The 18,903-nt window shown below is 41.0% G+C and overlaps 1 protein-coding gene across 5 annotated transcripts in view; it reads right to left on the minus strand.

Annotated features, from left to right (window-relative positions):
• The window catches only part of gab3 (GRB2 associated binding protein 3), a 142,326-nt gene that overhangs the window by 12,226 nt on the left and 111,197 nt on the right, over nt 1–18,903 (minus strand). For all 5 annotated transcript variants that reach the window (XR_006313792.1, XM_043704857.1, XM_043704856.1 and 2 more), the window contains exons 6-7: nt 11,719–11,965; nt 5,372–5,462 (exon numbers count right to left, since the gene is read on the minus strand). Coding sequence is in view for 4 of the 5 variants with exons in the window: in XM_043704857.1 (XP_043560792.1) it covers nt 5,372–5,462; nt 11,719–11,965 (338 nt within the window). In the remaining variant the exon portion in view is untranslated. The remainder of the gene's footprint in view (nt 1–5,371; nt 5,463–11,718; nt 11,966–18,903) is intronic.

The raw sequence follows: 18,903 nt of genomic DNA on the forward strand, positions 1-18,903 counted from the left end.
CAGACTCAGCACCGCCTTCTTGACCTGCAATCTTCTTCCTGACCTCTCCGCCCCCACCCCCTCTCCGGCCTATCACTCTCACCTTCCATCTATCGTATTCCCAACGCCCCTCCCCCAAGTCCCTCCTTCCTACCTTTTATCTTAGCCTGCTTGGCACACCCTCCTCATTCCTGAAGAAGGGCTTATGCCCAAAACGTCGATTCTCCTGCTCCTTTGATGCTGCCTGACCTGCTGCGCTTTTCCAGCAACACATTTTTAAGCCCTGAACTTCATTTACCCATCTTTTACTCGGATCCCATGATTTCCTTACTAAAACAGGTCATCTAAAATTTTGAATAAGAATCTTTTAAGTAAAAACATCGAAGATAAATACAGTAAAAATAATTGGCTAATTAATTGCCAAATGTAAAATTATGATTTTCAGTTCTGTTCCAAAAGTAGTGCGAAGAGATTTAGAGGGATTACATTCATGCCTGAGCACCAAAATTAGCCATTAAATTAATTAGACATAACAGCCTAATCTGTGAGGGTGTCATCCACTGTGCAGCTGAGCTACACATATCAATCAATTTCTAATCTGCAGTGGTTTAGCTCATCTCAGCTGTTTAAGTATCACGATTGGTTCTTGTATTCCACTATCAGATGTTCACTGAATGCTCTCTAAAACGTACAAGTAAATTTTCAGCATCATTCAGATTGCGATATTGTGTGTTAGCTTCCCTGGCAAAATGTGCTAATACTGCTGAATTTCTGGCTCACGAATGATAAATGACTACTTAGTCAGACCGCAGAAGCTTGCCTGTTCTTGAAATACTGCTGTAACCAGGCTGAGCATTCCTTAAATTAGAGGTGGAAAGAAATATGGAAAACTGGAATACATTACAACCTGAATTTATAATGGATTGCAGCTGTTCAAGAGGCAACTAGCTCATCACCACCTTCCCAAGGGCAACTAGAAACAGCAATGTATGTCACAGCCAGCAAAGTTCACACCCCCAAATAAATTAAAAATTGTTCTTCGCAATGGGATTCACTAGCAAGGCCAGTTTTCTCAAAAGACTGGTGCACCACCTTCTCTAACTGGTGCAATCCATGTGGTGGATATCTAACCTTAGGTGGAAGATCTGTTAGGAAGTTTAAGGATTTTTACTCTGTAGCAATGAAGAAATAGTAATACATTTCCAAGCAATCACTGTATGCAACTTGGAAGGTAGTTTGCTGATGATGGTGTTCTTGTGCTTGCTATGGTCGAAGTCACTGGTTTGGAAGTTGCTTTCAAAGAATCCATAGCAAGTTGCTGCAGTGTATTTTGTAGTTGTAATGCACTGATGCCATGGTGTACTGATGATGGAGGGTCTAAATGTTCAAGTTGATGGATGTGTACAGGTCACGAGGACTGCTTTGTCCTTGATAGTGTTGAAATTTTTCAGAGTTGTCACTGTGCCCATCCAGGCAAGTAGAGAGTATTCCAGAACATTGCTGACTACTTCTTTGTAGATGGCCTTCAGACTTTGGAAAATCAAGATCACATTTAGCAGGTTGCAATAGCGATGTAGTAAGGATCTCGTAGCCACTGTAGTTATAAAGCCACTTTAGTTCAGTTTCATGTGCTTGGTATCCCCTATACATTGATGATGGAGAATTCAACAATGGTAATGGAACTGCACATCAAAAAGCCAGTTGTTAGGTTTTCTCCTGTTGGAGATTCAGTTGTGGGTTGCAAATGTTACTTGCCATTTAAGGGCCTAAGTCTGAATGTTGTCCAGATCTTGCTGTGTAGAGCATTGACTGCTTCAGTATATGAGGAATTATGAATGAAATTAAACATGCAACCAACAGTGAACATCCCCAGGTCAGATTTTATCTTGGGCGGATGACCACTGAAGAAACAGTTGACGATGGTTGGGCCTAGGATAGCCAGTGGATATCCTGCAGTGAGGTCTTGGGGTTGAGATAATCCATTTCCAACATCCACGACCACTTTCCTTTGTACTTGGTATGTCCAACTAGTGGACGTTTTTTTTTGCCGATCCCCACGAACTTCAATTTTAGGAAGGCTCTTTGATACCACACACAACCAAATGCTGCCTGTTATCAAGGATAGTTACTCTCATATTGTCTCTGGAATTTCAGTCTTTTTTTCCATGTTTGGACCAAGGCTATATTGACATCTGAAGCTAAGTGACTCTGGCAAAATCCAAACTGAATATTGGTGATCAAGATATTGCTGAGTAAATACCACTTGATAGCACTGTCAATGACTCTTCCCATCACTTGACTGTGATTGACAGGAGACTAATGGAGCAGTAATTGTCCAGTTAAAGTGGCCTTCTGGACAAACCTGGAATGGCATGGTTGTCTAAAGAAATTTATCAAGATTACTCAGCTATTCCATAATGGAATGATGGGCCAGGTCTTTTTAAATGGTAAATCATCCAATCCATTTGTGGGTGTTTTCAAATTAAATGAAGGAGTGTTGCTTTCTAGCACCTGTCCTCTTTAATGTTTTCTTCACCTGCACCTACAGTCACTGCTGCAGACATCAGATTGGCCTTCTTGAGGGTGAACCTGTGGCAAGCAAGTGGCCCAGATGGAGTTCCTGGCCGTGCACTCAGATCCTGTCTGGGAGGATCTGAGGAGTTGCAGAAATCTTTAACCTCTCCTTACTAGATGTGAGGTTCCCAACTGCTTCAAGAGGACTACCATCTTCCCAGAGCCAAAGAAAAATCAGGCAAACTGCCTTAATGTCTACCACTCAGTGGCTCTGACATCCATCATTATGAAGCACTTGGGAGGTTAGTGATGGCATACATCAACTCCAGCCTCTCTCATTGCCTTGGTCTATCTCAATTTGTTGACCATTACAATAGGCCCATAGCAGACACCATCTGCCTGACCCTACATTCATCCCTGAAATATCTGAACAAGGACACCTATATCAGGTTCCTATTTATTGATATTAGCTTAACCTTCAATATTATAACTCCAACAAAAGTCATCTTCAAATTCCGAGACCTAGGACTCTGTTCCTCCTCTGCAACTGGATCCTCGATTTCCTGACCCATAGACCACAATCAGTAAGGGTAGGTGATAACATCTCTTCCACGATAGTCCTCAACACCGGTGGCCCCCAAGCCACTTACTAAACTTGTACACTCACAACGCTGTGGCCACATTCAGCTCCAAATCCATTTACAAATTTGCTGATGACACCATTGTAGTGGGTTTGATCTTCAATAACGATGGGACATGTTTGAGGAAAGAGATAAACAACTTCTGTAACGAGAGAAAAGAGCTGACGTTTCGAATCTAACTGACCCTTTGTCAAAGCTGACAAAGCTTTGACAAAGGGTCAGTTAGACTTGAAATGTCAGCTCTTTTCTCTCCTTACAGATGCTGCCAGACCTGCTGAGATTTTCCAGCATCCGCAGTAATTTGCTTTTATCCAGAGATAAACACTTACTGGCATTCTGTAAAGATAATAATCTCTACCCCAATGTCAGCAAAATGAAGGAGCTGGTCATTGCCTTCAGGAAGCAGAGTGGAGGACATGCCCCTGTCTGTATCAATGGTAGTGAGGTGGAGATAGTTGAGAGCTTCAAATTCCTAGGAGTAAATATCACCAACCATCTATCCTGGTCTATATATATAACCTTCATTGTCTTCTTTGAACTCGAAGAACAACCACCTGATTTTTGTAACCAGCGAGGTGAGAGTTTTGAGATTGCTGGACTAATACTAGTGAGGTAAGACAAGGATAAGTGCTTGGTGTTTAGCTATATCTAATTCATATCATTAACTTAGATGAAAGAACTGGATGAAAATATTCAAGTTTGCTGCCAACATAAAATCACAAGGAAAGTAAGTGATGAGGAGAATGCAAGGTCTTTGAAAGAGATATTGACTGGTTAAACAAGTTGATGAAAACATAGCTGAGTATGGGAAAGTTTGAAGTAATTCACTTTGAAAGAGAAAATAGAAGAAAGAATATATTTAAAAATTGGGACCCTAAGAAATGTTGCTATTTGAGGGACCTGAGTGACATTGTACATGAATCCCAGAAAGTTAACATGCAGGAACAGAAGGCAATTAGGAAGGTAAATTATATGCTTTCTGTTGTTACAGAGGGATTGGAATTGTTGGCACTTTACGAGGAAATATTCTAATGACCAAATACCAGGATGTAGAAAATGAGGCAGGCAGCCATTATGCATTTTAGCTTGCATCATTTAGTGTGAGAAAATATTTTAATTGTTGAATTTATTTCTTCTAATAAACTAAACTCACATTTAGTTCATGAGTATTGGTGTGAGATTGCTAAGTTTGTGTTAAGCAAACATGCAACTGCAATAGGAGTGTATAAGTAAAGAAGTCTTAATGAAATTGTATTGGTCCATAGTGAGATCTCACTTGGAGTACTGTATAGTTTTGGCCTCCTTACCTAAAGAAGTCAATGATTACCTTGGAAGGAATGCAGCAAAGATTTATGCGACTGATGAGGGAATTGTGCTATGAGGAGAGATTGAGTAGACCGGGCCCAAGTTCTAAAGTAAATAGCTGAAGACAGAATGAATGAGCTGGTTAGGATTTTTAAAAATTCTTCATAGAGTGCCAGCAGTAAATCTAACTCCACTACTGAGAAATCAAGGTGAAAGAAAACAGAACTAGGGAGCCTAATGAATGGCGTACGCCCGAAACATTGATTCTCCTGCTCCTTGGATGCTGTTTGAGCTGCTGTGCCTTTCCAGTACTACCCTCTCAAAACAGAACTACAGGCCAGTTAGCCTGACATCAGTTGACAAGAAAATACTGGAAAGTAGTATTAAGGAATCAATGCAGTTAGAAAAATAAAGTATGATTAGAACATGTCAACATGGCTTTATGAAGCAGAAGTCCTGTTTGACAAATTTATTAAAGATTTTAAAAATGTAACAAAGAGGACAGATAAAGGATGTAGTACACTTGAAGTTCCAAAATGCATTTGACAACGGTCACAAAACTGGTGCTTGGGATGACAGAACTGTCCTGCAATGAGAAGCTGAGTAAATTGGATCTATATTCTCTGGAGTTTAGAAAATGAGAGATGATCTCATTGAAAAGTTCAAGGTTATGTGAGCTGGTGAACCTAGAACAAGGGTCACCATTTCTGGATAGGAGACTGAGATGAGAAGCTTATCACTCAAAGTACTGGGCATCTTTGGAATTCTCTACCCCAGAAACTGTTGGATATTTAATGGTTGAGACTTTGGCGAAATACAAGAGAGTTGTTAATGAGTATGAAATTAAATCCAGTAGGTGTAAGTATCCTCAAAACTGAAAGGAGGGAAACTGGAACAAAGGAAAACCTGTTCACATGAGTGAGTATACTTACAATGGCATACTGCACGTTCTATTGACACAAGAATGGTTGTAATGTCCCCTGATTGTCGATAGGCTCGTCAGATCTAAAGGTGGCGGTTTCACTGTAATTTAAACCACAATAAAAAAGCATTCAGATTCATTAATATACTTATTCTGCTTTGAAAAATACTTTCCCATGAATCCCTTGACTTCACAATGCAAAAGCAGCTTTTTTAGCGAAATCAAACATTTATTAAGTACTCAACAAACAAAAATTTGAGCATTGAAATGATAACACTGGATCAACTATCCTGAAAATAAAACCTATATTCCCCATATTGGGGTTATGATGGTTTGCATCCTTACTCAGGCAAAAAGAAATATCCTAAACCACCCCTGCCATTTACTCTGGTGATCATGAGCATGAAGTATAGATACCCACTTTTGGAGTGGACCCTAACAGCATGCTTCCATTTTAGTGCAGTTTGTAAATTTGGAAACTTACCCAAAAAAAGTCCTCATTTTTGTTTCTCTGTGGTTCTTTTGTACACTCCAAGAAGCACATTGTAACTGTGAATCCTCATTTCTGTTTTGATCAAACTTCCGCTTCCCTAATTCTCCTGTTGTCAACATTCCCAATACTCTTGCTCATTACCTCCCACTTGCTGCTCCTCCCAGTCATTTATTTCCCTCCTTTGACCCTCCCACTGTCAGGTTCAGTGTCCCTACCAGCACACACTGTTTCCCACTTGCTGACTCCTATGCCAGCTCTCTTTCTGTGAGAATGAGATGGAAGAGTCGCGGCAAGTGTCAGGGAACAAGGAAGGGGTTTGGAAGAGAGAAGCAGAGATTGGGGAAAGTGAATCGGAGGATTTGGAGAGCAGCAGTAACTGGGAGGATTGGCAAAAGTGTTGTGATGACTGTGAGCTAGTAAGGGGATTTTTGGGTCAGTTAGGTTCCTGGCACCCAACAGGATTTTAGTGTAAAAACTATAGATCAGGAATCTAATTCCCCATTCTATGTGCTTTCTTGTGACAAAGTGACTTTTCTTTAGAGTGTTGAGTTAAGAGTGCTAAACAAGGGATAGTCAATAAATGAATAGACGTTACAAATTTTGGATATCCATTCTATATTCTTTCAGGTTCAGCATCACTTGTCTTTCCTGGAATGCACTCAATATCCCTTCATCTTTACTGATCAATATCAAGTCACATGACAGCATGACTAGGGGTTATAGCAACAGATCAAACCTGGATAGAATAATTCTGGTCATGATTATTCTTGACACAGAAGGCCTTAACAGCTGCCAATCTCAGTCTCTGTCTTACCTACAAATTACACATATCATACCTTTAACATAATGAAACATGTCAAGGAGTTTCACAGGAATTTATGTGTTCCTGTGAAGTAGTAAGACAGCGAGCAACATAAAAAGAATTAGCAGAGTTAACATTTTGAGTCCAGAAGGGTCACTCAAAATGGTAACTCTGCTTTCTTTCCACAAATGCTACCCAATCTCATAGAGTCATAGAGATGTACAACACAGAAACAGACCCTTCGATCCAACTCATCCATGCCGACCAGATATCCCAACACAAACTAGTCCCACCTGCCAGCAACCGGCCCAAATCCCTCCAAACCCTTCCGATTCATATACCCATCCAGATGCCTTTTAAATGTTGCAATTGTACTAGCCTCCACCACTTCCTCAGGCAGCTCATTCCATACACGTACCACCCTTTGTGTGAAACCGTTTCCCCTTAGGTCTCTTATATATCTCTCACCTCTCATCCTAAGTCTATACCTGTCTAGTTTTGGACTCCCCCACCCCAGGGAAAAGACTTTGTCTATTTAGCCTATCCATGCCCCTCATGATTTTATAAAGCTCTATAAGGTCACCTCTCAGCCTCCGACATTCCAAGGAAAACAGCTTCAACCCATTCAACCTCTCCCAATAGTCAAATCCTCCAACCCTGGCAACATCCTTGTAGTTCTTTTCTGTACCCTTTTAAGTTTCACAAATCCTTCTGATAGGAAGGAGACCAGAATTGCACGCAATATTCCAAAAGTGGCCTCACCAATGTCCTGTACAGCCGCAACATGACTTCCCAACTCCTGTACTCAATACTCTGACCAATAAAGGAAAGCATACCAAATGCCTTGTTCACTATCCTATTTACCTGCGACTCCACGTTCAAGGAGCTATGAACCTGCACTCCAAGGTCTCTTTGTTCAACAACACTCCCTAGGACCTTACCATTAGGTCATGCTAAGATTTGTTTTCCCAAAATGCAGCACCTCACATTTATCTGAATTAAACTCTATCTGCCATTCTTCAGCCCATTGGCCCATTTGATAAAGATCCTGTTGTAATCTGAGATAACCTTCTTTGTTGTCCACTACACCTCCAATTTTGGTGTCATCTGCAAACTTACTAACTATACCTCTTTTATTCACATCCAAATCATTTATATAAATGACGAAAAGTAGTGGACCCAGCACCGATCCTTGTGGCACTCCACTGGTCATAGGCTCCCAATCTGAGAAACAACCCTACACCACCACTATCTGTCTTCTACATCTGAGCCAGTCCTATATCCAAATGGCTATTTCTCTCTGTATTCCGTGAGATCTAACCTTGCTAACCAGTCTCCCACAGGGAACCTTGTCGAACGCCTTACTGAAGTCCATATAGATCACATCTACCTCTCTGCCCTCATCAATCCTCTTTGTTACTTCTTCAAAAAACTCAATCAAGTTTGAAAGACATGATTTCACATGCACAAAGCCATGTTGATTATCCCTAATCAGTCCTTGCCTTTCCAAATACATGTACATCCTGTCCCTCAGGATTCCCTCCAACAACTTGCCCACCACCGACGTCAGGCTTACTGGTCTATAGTTCCCTGGCTTGTTCTTACCACCTTTCTTAAATAGTGGCACCACGTTAACCAACCTCCAGTCTTCCGGCACCTCACCTGTGACTACAGATGATACAAATATCTCAGCAAGGGGTCCAGCAATCACTTCCCTAGATTCCCACAGAATTCTAGGGTACACCTGAGACCGGTTAACTTTCTCCAGCAATTTCTGAGTTTGTTTTAGATTTCTAGCACCAGCAGTACTTTAGTTTATCTTATAAGGAGAATTAGGTCAGATGACTTAAGACTTGATCAAACAGGTAGATTTTAAGGACAGTCTTAAAGGAGGAGACTGAGGTAGAGAGGTGTTTGGAGGGAACTCCAGAACTTGGGATCTAGGCAACTGTAGTCACAGTTGTCAATGGTCAAGTGGTTAAAATTGGATTGTGCAAGAAACCAGAATTACAGTGCAGATCTCTTGATGGGTTGTATAGCTGGAGTAATTTACAGAGACCTGGAGATATTTGAAAGCAAGGATGATAATTTTAAACTCAAAATTTTGTTTGATTGGGAGTTACTGAAGGTCAATCAAATCTACAGGGTGTAATGTGCAGTTATCATTCAGGAGCGTGTGGGAATCATCAAATCTAGAAGTAACAAGGATATAAGTCCATAAGACCATAACACAGAGGAGCAGAAGTTAGCCCATTCAGCCCATCGAGTCTGCTCCACCATTTGATCATGGCTGATAAGTTTCACTACTCCATTCTCCCACCTTCTCCCAGTAACACTTGAACCCCCATTCAATCAAGAATCTATCTATCTCAGTCTTAAATATACTCAATGACCTGCCCTGCACAGCCTTCTGTGGCAGTGAATTCCATAGAATCACCACTCTCTGGCTGAAAAAGTTTCTCTTTATCTCCATTTTAAAAGATTTTCCCTTTACTCTAAGGCTGTGCCTTCAGGTCCTAGTGTCTCCTAATAATGGAAACATCTTCCCAATGTTCTGTACAATTCTGGTCTCCCTCCTATAGGAAGGATGTTGTGAAAGTTGAAAGGGTTCAGAAAAGATTTAAAACGATTTTGCCAGGATTGGAGGGTTTGAGGTAGAGGCAGAATAGGCTGGGGCTGTTTTCCCTGGAGCATCGGAGGCTGAGGGGTGACCATATAGAGGCTTATAAAATCATAAGGGGCATGGATAGGGTAAATAGACAAGGTCCTTTCCCTGGGTGAGGGAGTCCAGAACTAGATGGCATAGATTTAGGATGGAAGAGGAAAGATTTAAAAGGGATCTAAGGGGCAACTTTTTCACTTAAAGGATGATGCATGTACGGAATGAACTGCCAGAGGCAGTGGTGGTGGCTGGTACAATTAAAACATTTAAAAGGCATCTGGATGGGTAAATGAATAGGGAGGATTTAGAGGGGTGTGGGCCAAGTGCTGGTAAATGGGACTAAGTTAACTTAGGATATCTGGTTAGCATGGATGAGTTTGACTGAAGGATCTGTTTCCATGCTGTACATCCTTATGACACCATCCACTTTGTCCAAGCCATTCAATATTCTGTAAGTTTCAATTAGATCCACCATTATTCTTTTAAACTCCATCAAGTCCTGACCCAGAGTTCTCAAACGTCCCTCATACGTTAAGATTTTCATTTCTGGGACCATTCTCATGAACCTCCTCTGTAACACGCTCCAAGGCCAGTACATCCTGCCCAAAATATAGATATTTTTAGAGATATAGAGCCCAAAATTGAACACAATACTCCATATGAATGAGGGTTTAGGGATGGCATGAGTATGAACTTGGCATTCAATACCAGTTAGAAGTAAACTCTTTGGTAGAAGGTTGAGAAATGCAAGTAAATTTCAAGCTGTAAATCATCAGGAGTCCCAGTGCATGCTTGAAATAGATGTAATCCCGCCACATGGTATCCCCACTAGTTTAATATTTAAATGAAGACACAATTTACTAGCTCAGTGAGATTAGATTGCAATTTACATTCCTTGTATAATGCTCAGATGAAACATCTTTGAGTGCAGTTCCAACCTATAACTAATGAGTGTAAGGCCACAGCAGAAATATGGGCCTGATTTGGCTGATTCAGACATATTATTAATCATAGAAGCCACCAAAGTGTGCGGTCATAGAAATTAAAAAGTTAGACTGAAGTCATTATGAAGGGTGAATGAACCTTAGTTTGTAAATTGGCAGCAGTCAGGAGTGTAGGTTATAATGGATTCAATCCTCTTAATGACACTTCTACTAATAAGTTGTTCAATTGTATTTGTAAAAGTAGCAGTAGGATTGAAATTGAGGCAGACGATCAAGTACAGTTAATAAAGCATTGCCCTTCATTTAACATACAGTTGGAGTTGAACAGAAGAAAAGAAAATCTTTCAAGTCCCAAAATATAACATCTCACATCAATTAAGTCAACAACGAACAAGCAATTTCATGAAATAATCTAAGCAACAGCTCTACACCTGTCTTTTTTTTTCCATTTGCCAGCTGCTCATATCTGGCACCTTCAGGTTTAGTTTTAAAACTCCAATCAAGTTTCCCACCACAATTTCTTTCCCTGTTCTATTTTTATTTCCAGTACGTAATACAGGATATTACATTTTCTATTTTTATTTTTAATATGTGTGGTTTTCCAGAAGTGAGATGGAACACCTCCATTTGAGAAACTAAAGAGAAATCTGGGGCTGTCAGAGGAACAGCTTCACGCCATTCCTGTACTAGCTCTCTTAATCAGAGAAATTATCTCAGTTACCAATGAACTTTGGTTTATTATTCTACCATTAATAGCCAACATCCTCTGTTTTCCTATTAGTCACTGTCTCTTGGCTAGAACTACATTGATGAATTCTGTCTCCTATCCCTCAGCATCAATCTTCCTCCTTTTCCAAACGTTTGAAAATTTAATGTGCCAGGCATAACATAAATAACTAACTAGGACATCAAATCAGAGGTTGAGAAACTCTGATTTCGAATACCAATTTATCGCTAAAAAAGGACTTTACACTCTTAGGATCAACAATACATTTGTGGCTTTAACTAAAATCCATCCCTCTCAATTAATACTCATAGGCAAGCAAATTATAAGAGTTTATCTTATTGCAAACAAAATTACTTGGACATTTGCACTTACAAGCCCATTGTTACTACATCTGCAGGATTTTGCTTTTAACCAATTTGCAATGCTATAAAAATTGTATGAGAAATTAAAGATGTCTAAATGAATTATTTCATAAATATACCATTCTAAACTTGAAATGATGTGCAAATATTGGGACCTTTGAAAGCAGCCTTAATCTCACTATTTCAAAAGTGTTTCCTGTCTAATTCTGTACTCCACATTAATGTATAAGTTTCTCTTAGATATTGGTAGGAAAATATTATAAGTGCTCTTCATTCTCAGAGTACAATCTCAATAAACTAATAAGGCCAAAACCTTATACCATTTGAAACATAGGTATAAAATGAGTATATCAAATGTTATCCTTACTCTTTCTGACTCGAGGCTTGAGGTTCCTGTTAACTGGAGGAGGTTCAATGTCTGTGGAAAGTGTAGGCAATGGCAGATTGCCTGTGACAACTGATGGCAAGACCAGGTTTGTACATGCTGGACTCATGGGAATGTACCCATCTGATGTGCAGTCAGCTGCAGGCGTTATTGGAGATGATCCTGGATTCATAGGAACATAGCTGTCATCAGTACTGTCTGTGGTATTACACTGCTGGCCGGGAAGCTTCTGTTTAAACAAAGAGGAAAAAGTTGTGTTTACAAAACACCATGGTGAAACATGCCAGCACATCTGATGTGATGTACTGTTTTAGATCACACTAGGAGAGTTAATGTCATATACAATGGGTTGAATTACCTCTTTCCTAGTTTTCTTGTAAATAAACAAAACAATTGAGATGCAAACTAAACCAACTGTATTCAAACATATTACCTAAGAATTTGGTAGCAAAGTGAAAGCAAGTTTAATGCACACGTGCTAATCGTGTAGTACCTCAGAGAAGAAGGGACAATCCATGAGTTGCAAATTACCACAAATTGATCTCAAAACTCTTTTTTGTGTTCATTTTTAAGACAGCTTTCAGTGTCTAGAGATACTGGATGGAGACAAACCACGTGCTTACTGTAGCTCAAGTTTCTTCCTAAGGGTTGCTAGCTGTAGTTTAAGGGACAGCACTCCACATCAAATGTAGCTGGTCAGGAGTCTCTCCTGCTCTTACAACCCACAGGAGGGACTTGTAGGTTGTCAATTAACTTGCTTGAAGATTTTATGAACACACCTTCTGTAATCAGCAAGTCTTGGGATGGGACTCGAAACAAGTGCTTCTGGATAAGAAGAAAGCACACTATGCACTGAACCGCAAGAGCTCCTCCTGTTTGTATTCTCAGATAGTAAACTTATAAATTTTAAAATTTGAATTTTGATTTCCTGCTTTTCACTCCTGTCCCTCCCATTATTTCTCTTTCTGTACTTGATTTCATTCTAATTCAGCCAACTCCTTCTTCATTTTTCTGTTTCTTTCTCAATGGTTGAATTTAATTGGTTAATAATTTAACCGTTCATTCACTAGCATCATAGAATCATATAGGCCTGGAATTTTGAAACAACAGGAAGAGGCCCTTTGGCCCATCATGTCTGTGCTGCTCATCAAGCACCTATTTCTCCTAATCTGACTATCCACACTTAGCCTGCTATGGCACTTCAAGTGTTCATCTAATTATTTGTTAGATGTCTTGTGGGTTTCCATCTCCATCAGTATGGGTTCCAGATACTTACCCATTAATGGGATAAAAAGAACTCCTCAAATCCCCTCGAGACCTCCTGTTCCCTAAATCCGAGGTGTGAGATTACCTCCCATCGTTACAATCAGGTGAGATGGGTTGAACTGGCACCCTTCTTTTCAACCTCCTCAGTTGGTAACAACAAGATTAAATTTGATTGAATAATGAGGCCATTCCTTTCTCTAGTAAAATGTAGTTACCTTTTTAAAAAATATTTTATTGAAAAATAGATTTTTTTAATATTACAATTAATACAAAACAATACAATTCAAAACAATACAAAGAAAGAGCACCCAAAAAAAATGTAAAAAACCCAAACTGCCCTCATGTACAAATATATATGTATATTAAAAAAAACCAACTACTTAACTAAATAAATAATAACTAACAACACCCTAATAAATAATAACAATACAGCTCAGCCAAACAAAACACCAACTCTCGAATATCAAGGGCATTAATTTTCACCTATTCATACATTCGTAGTTCCCCCCTCTGGATATTGCACTCATAAAGCACAATCATTATGGCTATATAAAAGCCCTTATTATTGTGGCAGACAACTCTGTGTCCAGGTATTCCAAAAAGGGCCGCTATGTCTTATAGAAATTCTCAGTTTTGTGGTGTACTATACATGTGAGAAAATCCAAGGGGATGTGCTCCATAACAATAGTCCACCAACTCGACAGGCCTGGGGGATTTACGGATCCCAACCGAACGAGATATTCTTTCTTATGCAGAAAGTGAGGATGTTGGAAAGATCTTTCTTATGCGCATCTACAGGAACACACTTGGCAGGCCAAGAAGAAGAGAGATCAGGTCCTTCTCCACCCTTACACCCAAAATCCCCTCCATTGCACCCGCCACAGTTTTTCCAGTATGTTTGAAGCCTGTCACAGGGCCAGAGACAAGGGATAAGAGTGCCCATACAGACCTTGCACTTGGGACATGTTGACAAATGATCCGGAGCCAAGTGGACCCTATGGAGAATCTTCAACTGTAAAGCATGAGTCCTATTACAAATTGACAGCTTTCTTGCTTATTCCCAAATATCTTCCCATGCCTCTGAAGAGACCTCAATGCCTAGCTCTCTCTCCCACCCCCTGCAGAGTCAATTAAACTCATCTGAGGGGGCACACTCCAATTGATGATATAAAGTGCTGACAGAAAGTGTACTCTTAGCACTGAACACCCTCCTCTCTGTCGGATTTGTAGGGATCAGTCAAAAGTGTAGTCTTTTTTTGAATACAATCCCTAATTTGAAAAAAGGAAAGAAGTCCCTGTTACAAAGCTTGTATTTCCGTACTTACTGATCAAAGGACATCATTATGTCTCCCTCAAATAAATCACCCATGCAAGACACACCCCTAGATGCCCAATGTTTGAACCTTGAATCCATCATCCCTGGTTGAAAACCCAGCATACCCACTACAGGGAAAAAAACATTCTTTTGCCAATATTGCCTTCCCTCTGCCGAATTGTCCTCCATACTTTAACAATTTGGCAGAGGGAAGGCAATATTGCCATAACCCAGTAAGTTAACTGTCCTCATTTTGTCCAAAACCAGCAAGCTAGTAAGGGGGCACCTTGCCTGAGAGGTTTCAATATCTTACCATATTGAAAGAGGGTTCCCACAAGCCCAATCACTCACAAAAGATAAAAGCCAGCTTAGTTGATAGCTTTTAATGTCTGGGATATCCACTCCCCCCAGTCTGTGAGGCAATTGCAGTGTACCAAATTAAAAGGGGGCTGCTTACGATGCCAAATGAAAGAGCTGAACCAGCTGTTCAGTCTCCTGAACGTTTGCTAATTGAAAATCAGGGGGAGCATCTTTATAGGGTACAACAAACGGGGGACAATATTCATCTTAAAGAGCTCTATCCAACCTAACCATGAGACTGGAAGCGCCTCCCATCTCTGAAGGTCTTCTTTGATTTTGTCGAATAATTGAACGAAATTAGCTTTAAACAACCGATCAAGAACTGGAGTGACGAATATGCCCAAACACATAAAAACCCCTGTGATTACCTAAATGGGAATCAAGATTCACACTCAAGACCTAGCACCTTCTTCAGACCACCCACAAGCATAGCCTCTGATTTTACAAAATTACCCCAAAAAGGTGCCAAATGAGCTGATGCATTGGATCAGGTGAGGCACCAAAACTGCTGGATTTGACAAAAGAAATGAGGACATTGTTCTTATGTAATTTTGACCCCACTTCTGGAGCCGATATATTAGGATCCCCACGAATGGCCTCCGCCAATGCTTCAATCACCAATGTAAAAAGCAATGGTGAAAGGGGACAGCCCTGCCGGCGGCCCCTAAAAATGCTAAAATTACCTGATTGTACCCCATTGCTGATGACTGCAGTGAGAGGGTCACTGTAGAGAACCTTTACCCATCTTATAAAGGCTTCACCCAAGCCAAACTACTCCAGAGTACAAAAAAGATACGGCAACTCAACTGGGTCAAATGCCTTCTCAGCATCTAGAAAAATCACCAATCCCTGTATTGACTATTGTTGACATGCTTGAATTACACTAAGCAGCCTCCTAACATTACTGGAGGATCTGCGGCCTTTTATGAAGTCTGTCTGGTCCTCTTTAACAATAGAAGGTAACATAGTCTCTAGCCTTAACGCAAGAGTCTTAGAGAGGATTTTAAAGTCCACATTTAAGAGTGAAATGAGCCTGTACAAAGCACAGTCCTCTGGGACCTTCCCTTTTTTAAGAATAAGCAAAATATTAGCTTCTCTTACAAATAGCAGGAGATGATCATGAGTCACTGAACATGTTGAGCATCGGCCCTGACAATATGTTTATAAATTCCTTATAGAATTCGCTGGGAAGTCCATCAGGACTGGGTGCCTTTCCACTCTGAAGCTGGTTCACAGACTCCTGCATCTCTTGCTATTATAAGGGGGCATTGAGAAAAGACTCTTGTTCGGGGGTCACACCCAGGAGCTCCAGATCCTTGAAGAAGGACTCCATCTTGGCCCACCCTCCTCACACCCCTCAGATTTGTATAATTCAGAGTAAAATCTCTACAATGTCACATCAATCTTTTTTGGAATCACATGTTAGGTTCCCGGACCCTTCTCTAACCGACATAATGGCTTGAGGAGCACTCCTTTTCCTGATGAGATACGCTAGGTATTTGCCGGTTTGTCACCAGGCTCATTTAACCTTTGTATTGCGAAAGTAAGCTCCTTCTTTGCTGTCAGCGTGAGCACAGAATTCAATGCAGACCGCAGCGCCGTAATACTTTGTAGCTTGGCCAATGAAGGCCTGTCAAAGTAAGCTTTTTCAGCTGCCTTCAACCATGCTTCGAGGAGACGCTGCTGCCCACCCTTCTGCCACCTCCTACTGTCAGAGTAGGAAATAGCTAACTCCCGGCATAGGCTTTGGCTGTTCCCCAAAGGATGGACGGGCTACTAACCGAGCCTGAGTTAATGTCTAAGAACACCCTAAATTTCTTACTGAAGTACCCCACAAAATTATTATCCTTAAGGATAAAAGGATCCATTTGCCAGTGCCTCGGGCCCACTATAGATTCCTTAATCTTAACCAACAGTTACACTGGAGCATGATCGGAGATGGTAATATTACCAATCATACAAGATGCCACCAATTTAAGGCTTGCCACAGGGGTCAGAAAAAAATCAATCCTGGTGTGACATCTGTGTGGGTTGGAAAAAACGTAAAATCCCTGCCTGTAGGGTGAAGATTCCTCCAGATGTCCACCAACCCTAACTCTACTCACAGATCCACTAATTATTTAGTAAAATACAGAAGGTATCGGGGGGGGGGGGCCTTTGTCTACCGTGGGATCCATAAGACAATCTCTCCCTGTAATGATATTCCGGGACTCGAGACTGATGAATTTAGAGAATACTTCTACCAGAAATTTGAGGAGATGGGCTGGAGGGCAGTAAACATTTTAAACATCATATTCATCTCCATTTATCAGGGCTTTGAGGATTACAAACCTCCCGTGTGTGTCTTTAACACACTCGAGTAGCTTAAATGGGAGATTCCTTCTAACCAATATAGCCACTCCCCTACTTTTGGTATTAAAAGATGAAAAGTAAACCTAATCAAAACCATTCTGCTGTAGTTTCAAATGCTCCCTATTATCCAAGTGTGTCTCCTGTAATAAAGCAATATCCACCTTTTCTTTTTGAAGACTTGAAAGTACTTCTTCCTCATGATTGGTGAGTGACTCCCTTTGATATTCCAGGTACACTATTTAATCAAGTCATTAGCCATAACCTTCTGGAGTAACATTTAGATTCCAGAGAGGAGGAAATCGCCCAAGCCTTAGTGTTGCAAAATCTATCCAACATAAAAACTACATAAACTAAACCCATCACAGTTAACAAACCTACAAAGCTATCAAAAATTATATACAACAAAAACCAAAAAACAAAGCAACTGCCAGTGGTGCTGAATAGGGAAACACACCCCCTGCCCAAAGAAGGCATCTACATATCCCAGAATCCAACTTTCCATCCCACTGCCAATACTGCAGCCAGGGCATTTAAATACCTGAACCGGCATAAACTGCCCGTAAGTGGGCATCTAGCCAACCCAACCATTTTCCCTCCTCCTAGCTAGAGTTGTATCATAAAGACAAGCAGGAAAGAAAGAAAATATACCTTGTAATAACTCTGTGAACAAAGAAATTTTGAATAAAAAGGATAAGTACCCCACCCATCCTTTGGTATAACTTAGAAATTGAATGTTCACATTCCAACTGCCCCCGAACATAATATAGACCAGATATTACCAATTAAAAAAATAGGAAAAGAAAGCCCAGACCAGACTTCCTCTTTTTATGAAGGAAAAAACAGAGGTATACCCAAACAGCATGACTATTTATACATACTAAATTGTTCAGATTGGGTTAATTTGTCCACAAAGTCTCTTGCCTTTTCCAATGTGTCAAAGAGATGTACAGATCCATCGAAGGTGTTCCGAAGCGATGCCGGATACCTCAGAGAGTACTGGATCCCAAGCTCCCTCAGTCTTCTCTTGACACCATCATAGGATTTTCTTTCCTGGATCAGTGCCGGGAGAACATGATCTTAGAGCCCTTGTAAACTAGGGCCTTCAGATCCTTCCCCTGGATTCTAGAAGCTTCCACAATTCTTTCCTTAGTGAAGAAACTGCACCAAGATAGGATGAGGACATTTGTCCAGATCTGCCCTCTGCATCATAACCTGGTGAACCCTCTCAGTCTTCAAGCCTCGCATTCCAGCCTCTAAGTTAAGGAATTTTGGCAACCAATCCTTAATAAATTCCTCGGCCGGTCACTTACCTTCCGGCAGACCGATGATCTGAACATCTTTTTCTCTGGCCCGTTCTTGAGGTCATCAATCTTGTCAAGCAAATTACAGACCTGCGTGTCCAGGACCTGGATCCTATCCTTGGAGGAACAGGTACCAGCTTCCACCACTGTGACTCTGTGTTCTACCTCATCCGCCCTTTTCTCCAGGTGTCCTAGCTGCTGTTCATGCTTCTGCAGCATGATAGAGATCGGGACCAGCCTCTCCTCTAGCTGCTTGTCCAACATCTTGCGAGATTTCGTGAGCTCCTTCACCAGGACCTGGTCGGACATAAAGTCTGAGGACCCTCCAGCCTGGGCCACGGGCCCGGCCTCGGATATACCTCCTCTCTTCTTCGGCATCTCTGGATGGCGAAAACCAAGGTAAGTTGCTCTCTGATCATCTCCTGGGACTCCACAACTTTTCCAGAGTCCCAGGATATCGTGGTGGTCTGGGTAGGGCTGGCTAGTACTTTGTCCCACTTGCAATGCGATGTGGAGCTCTGCAATGCAAACTTCCTAGATCGCAGCCATCATAGATCCCCCCAGTTACCCATT

The sequence above is a fragment of the Chiloscyllium plagiosum genome, chromosome 15 (genome assembly GCF_004010195.1).
Source record: "Chiloscyllium plagiosum isolate BGI_BamShark_2017 chromosome 15, ASM401019v2, whole genome shotgun sequence".
Taxonomy (NCBI): domain Eukaryota; kingdom Metazoa; phylum Chordata; class Chondrichthyes; order Orectolobiformes; family Hemiscylliidae; genus Chiloscyllium; species Chiloscyllium plagiosum.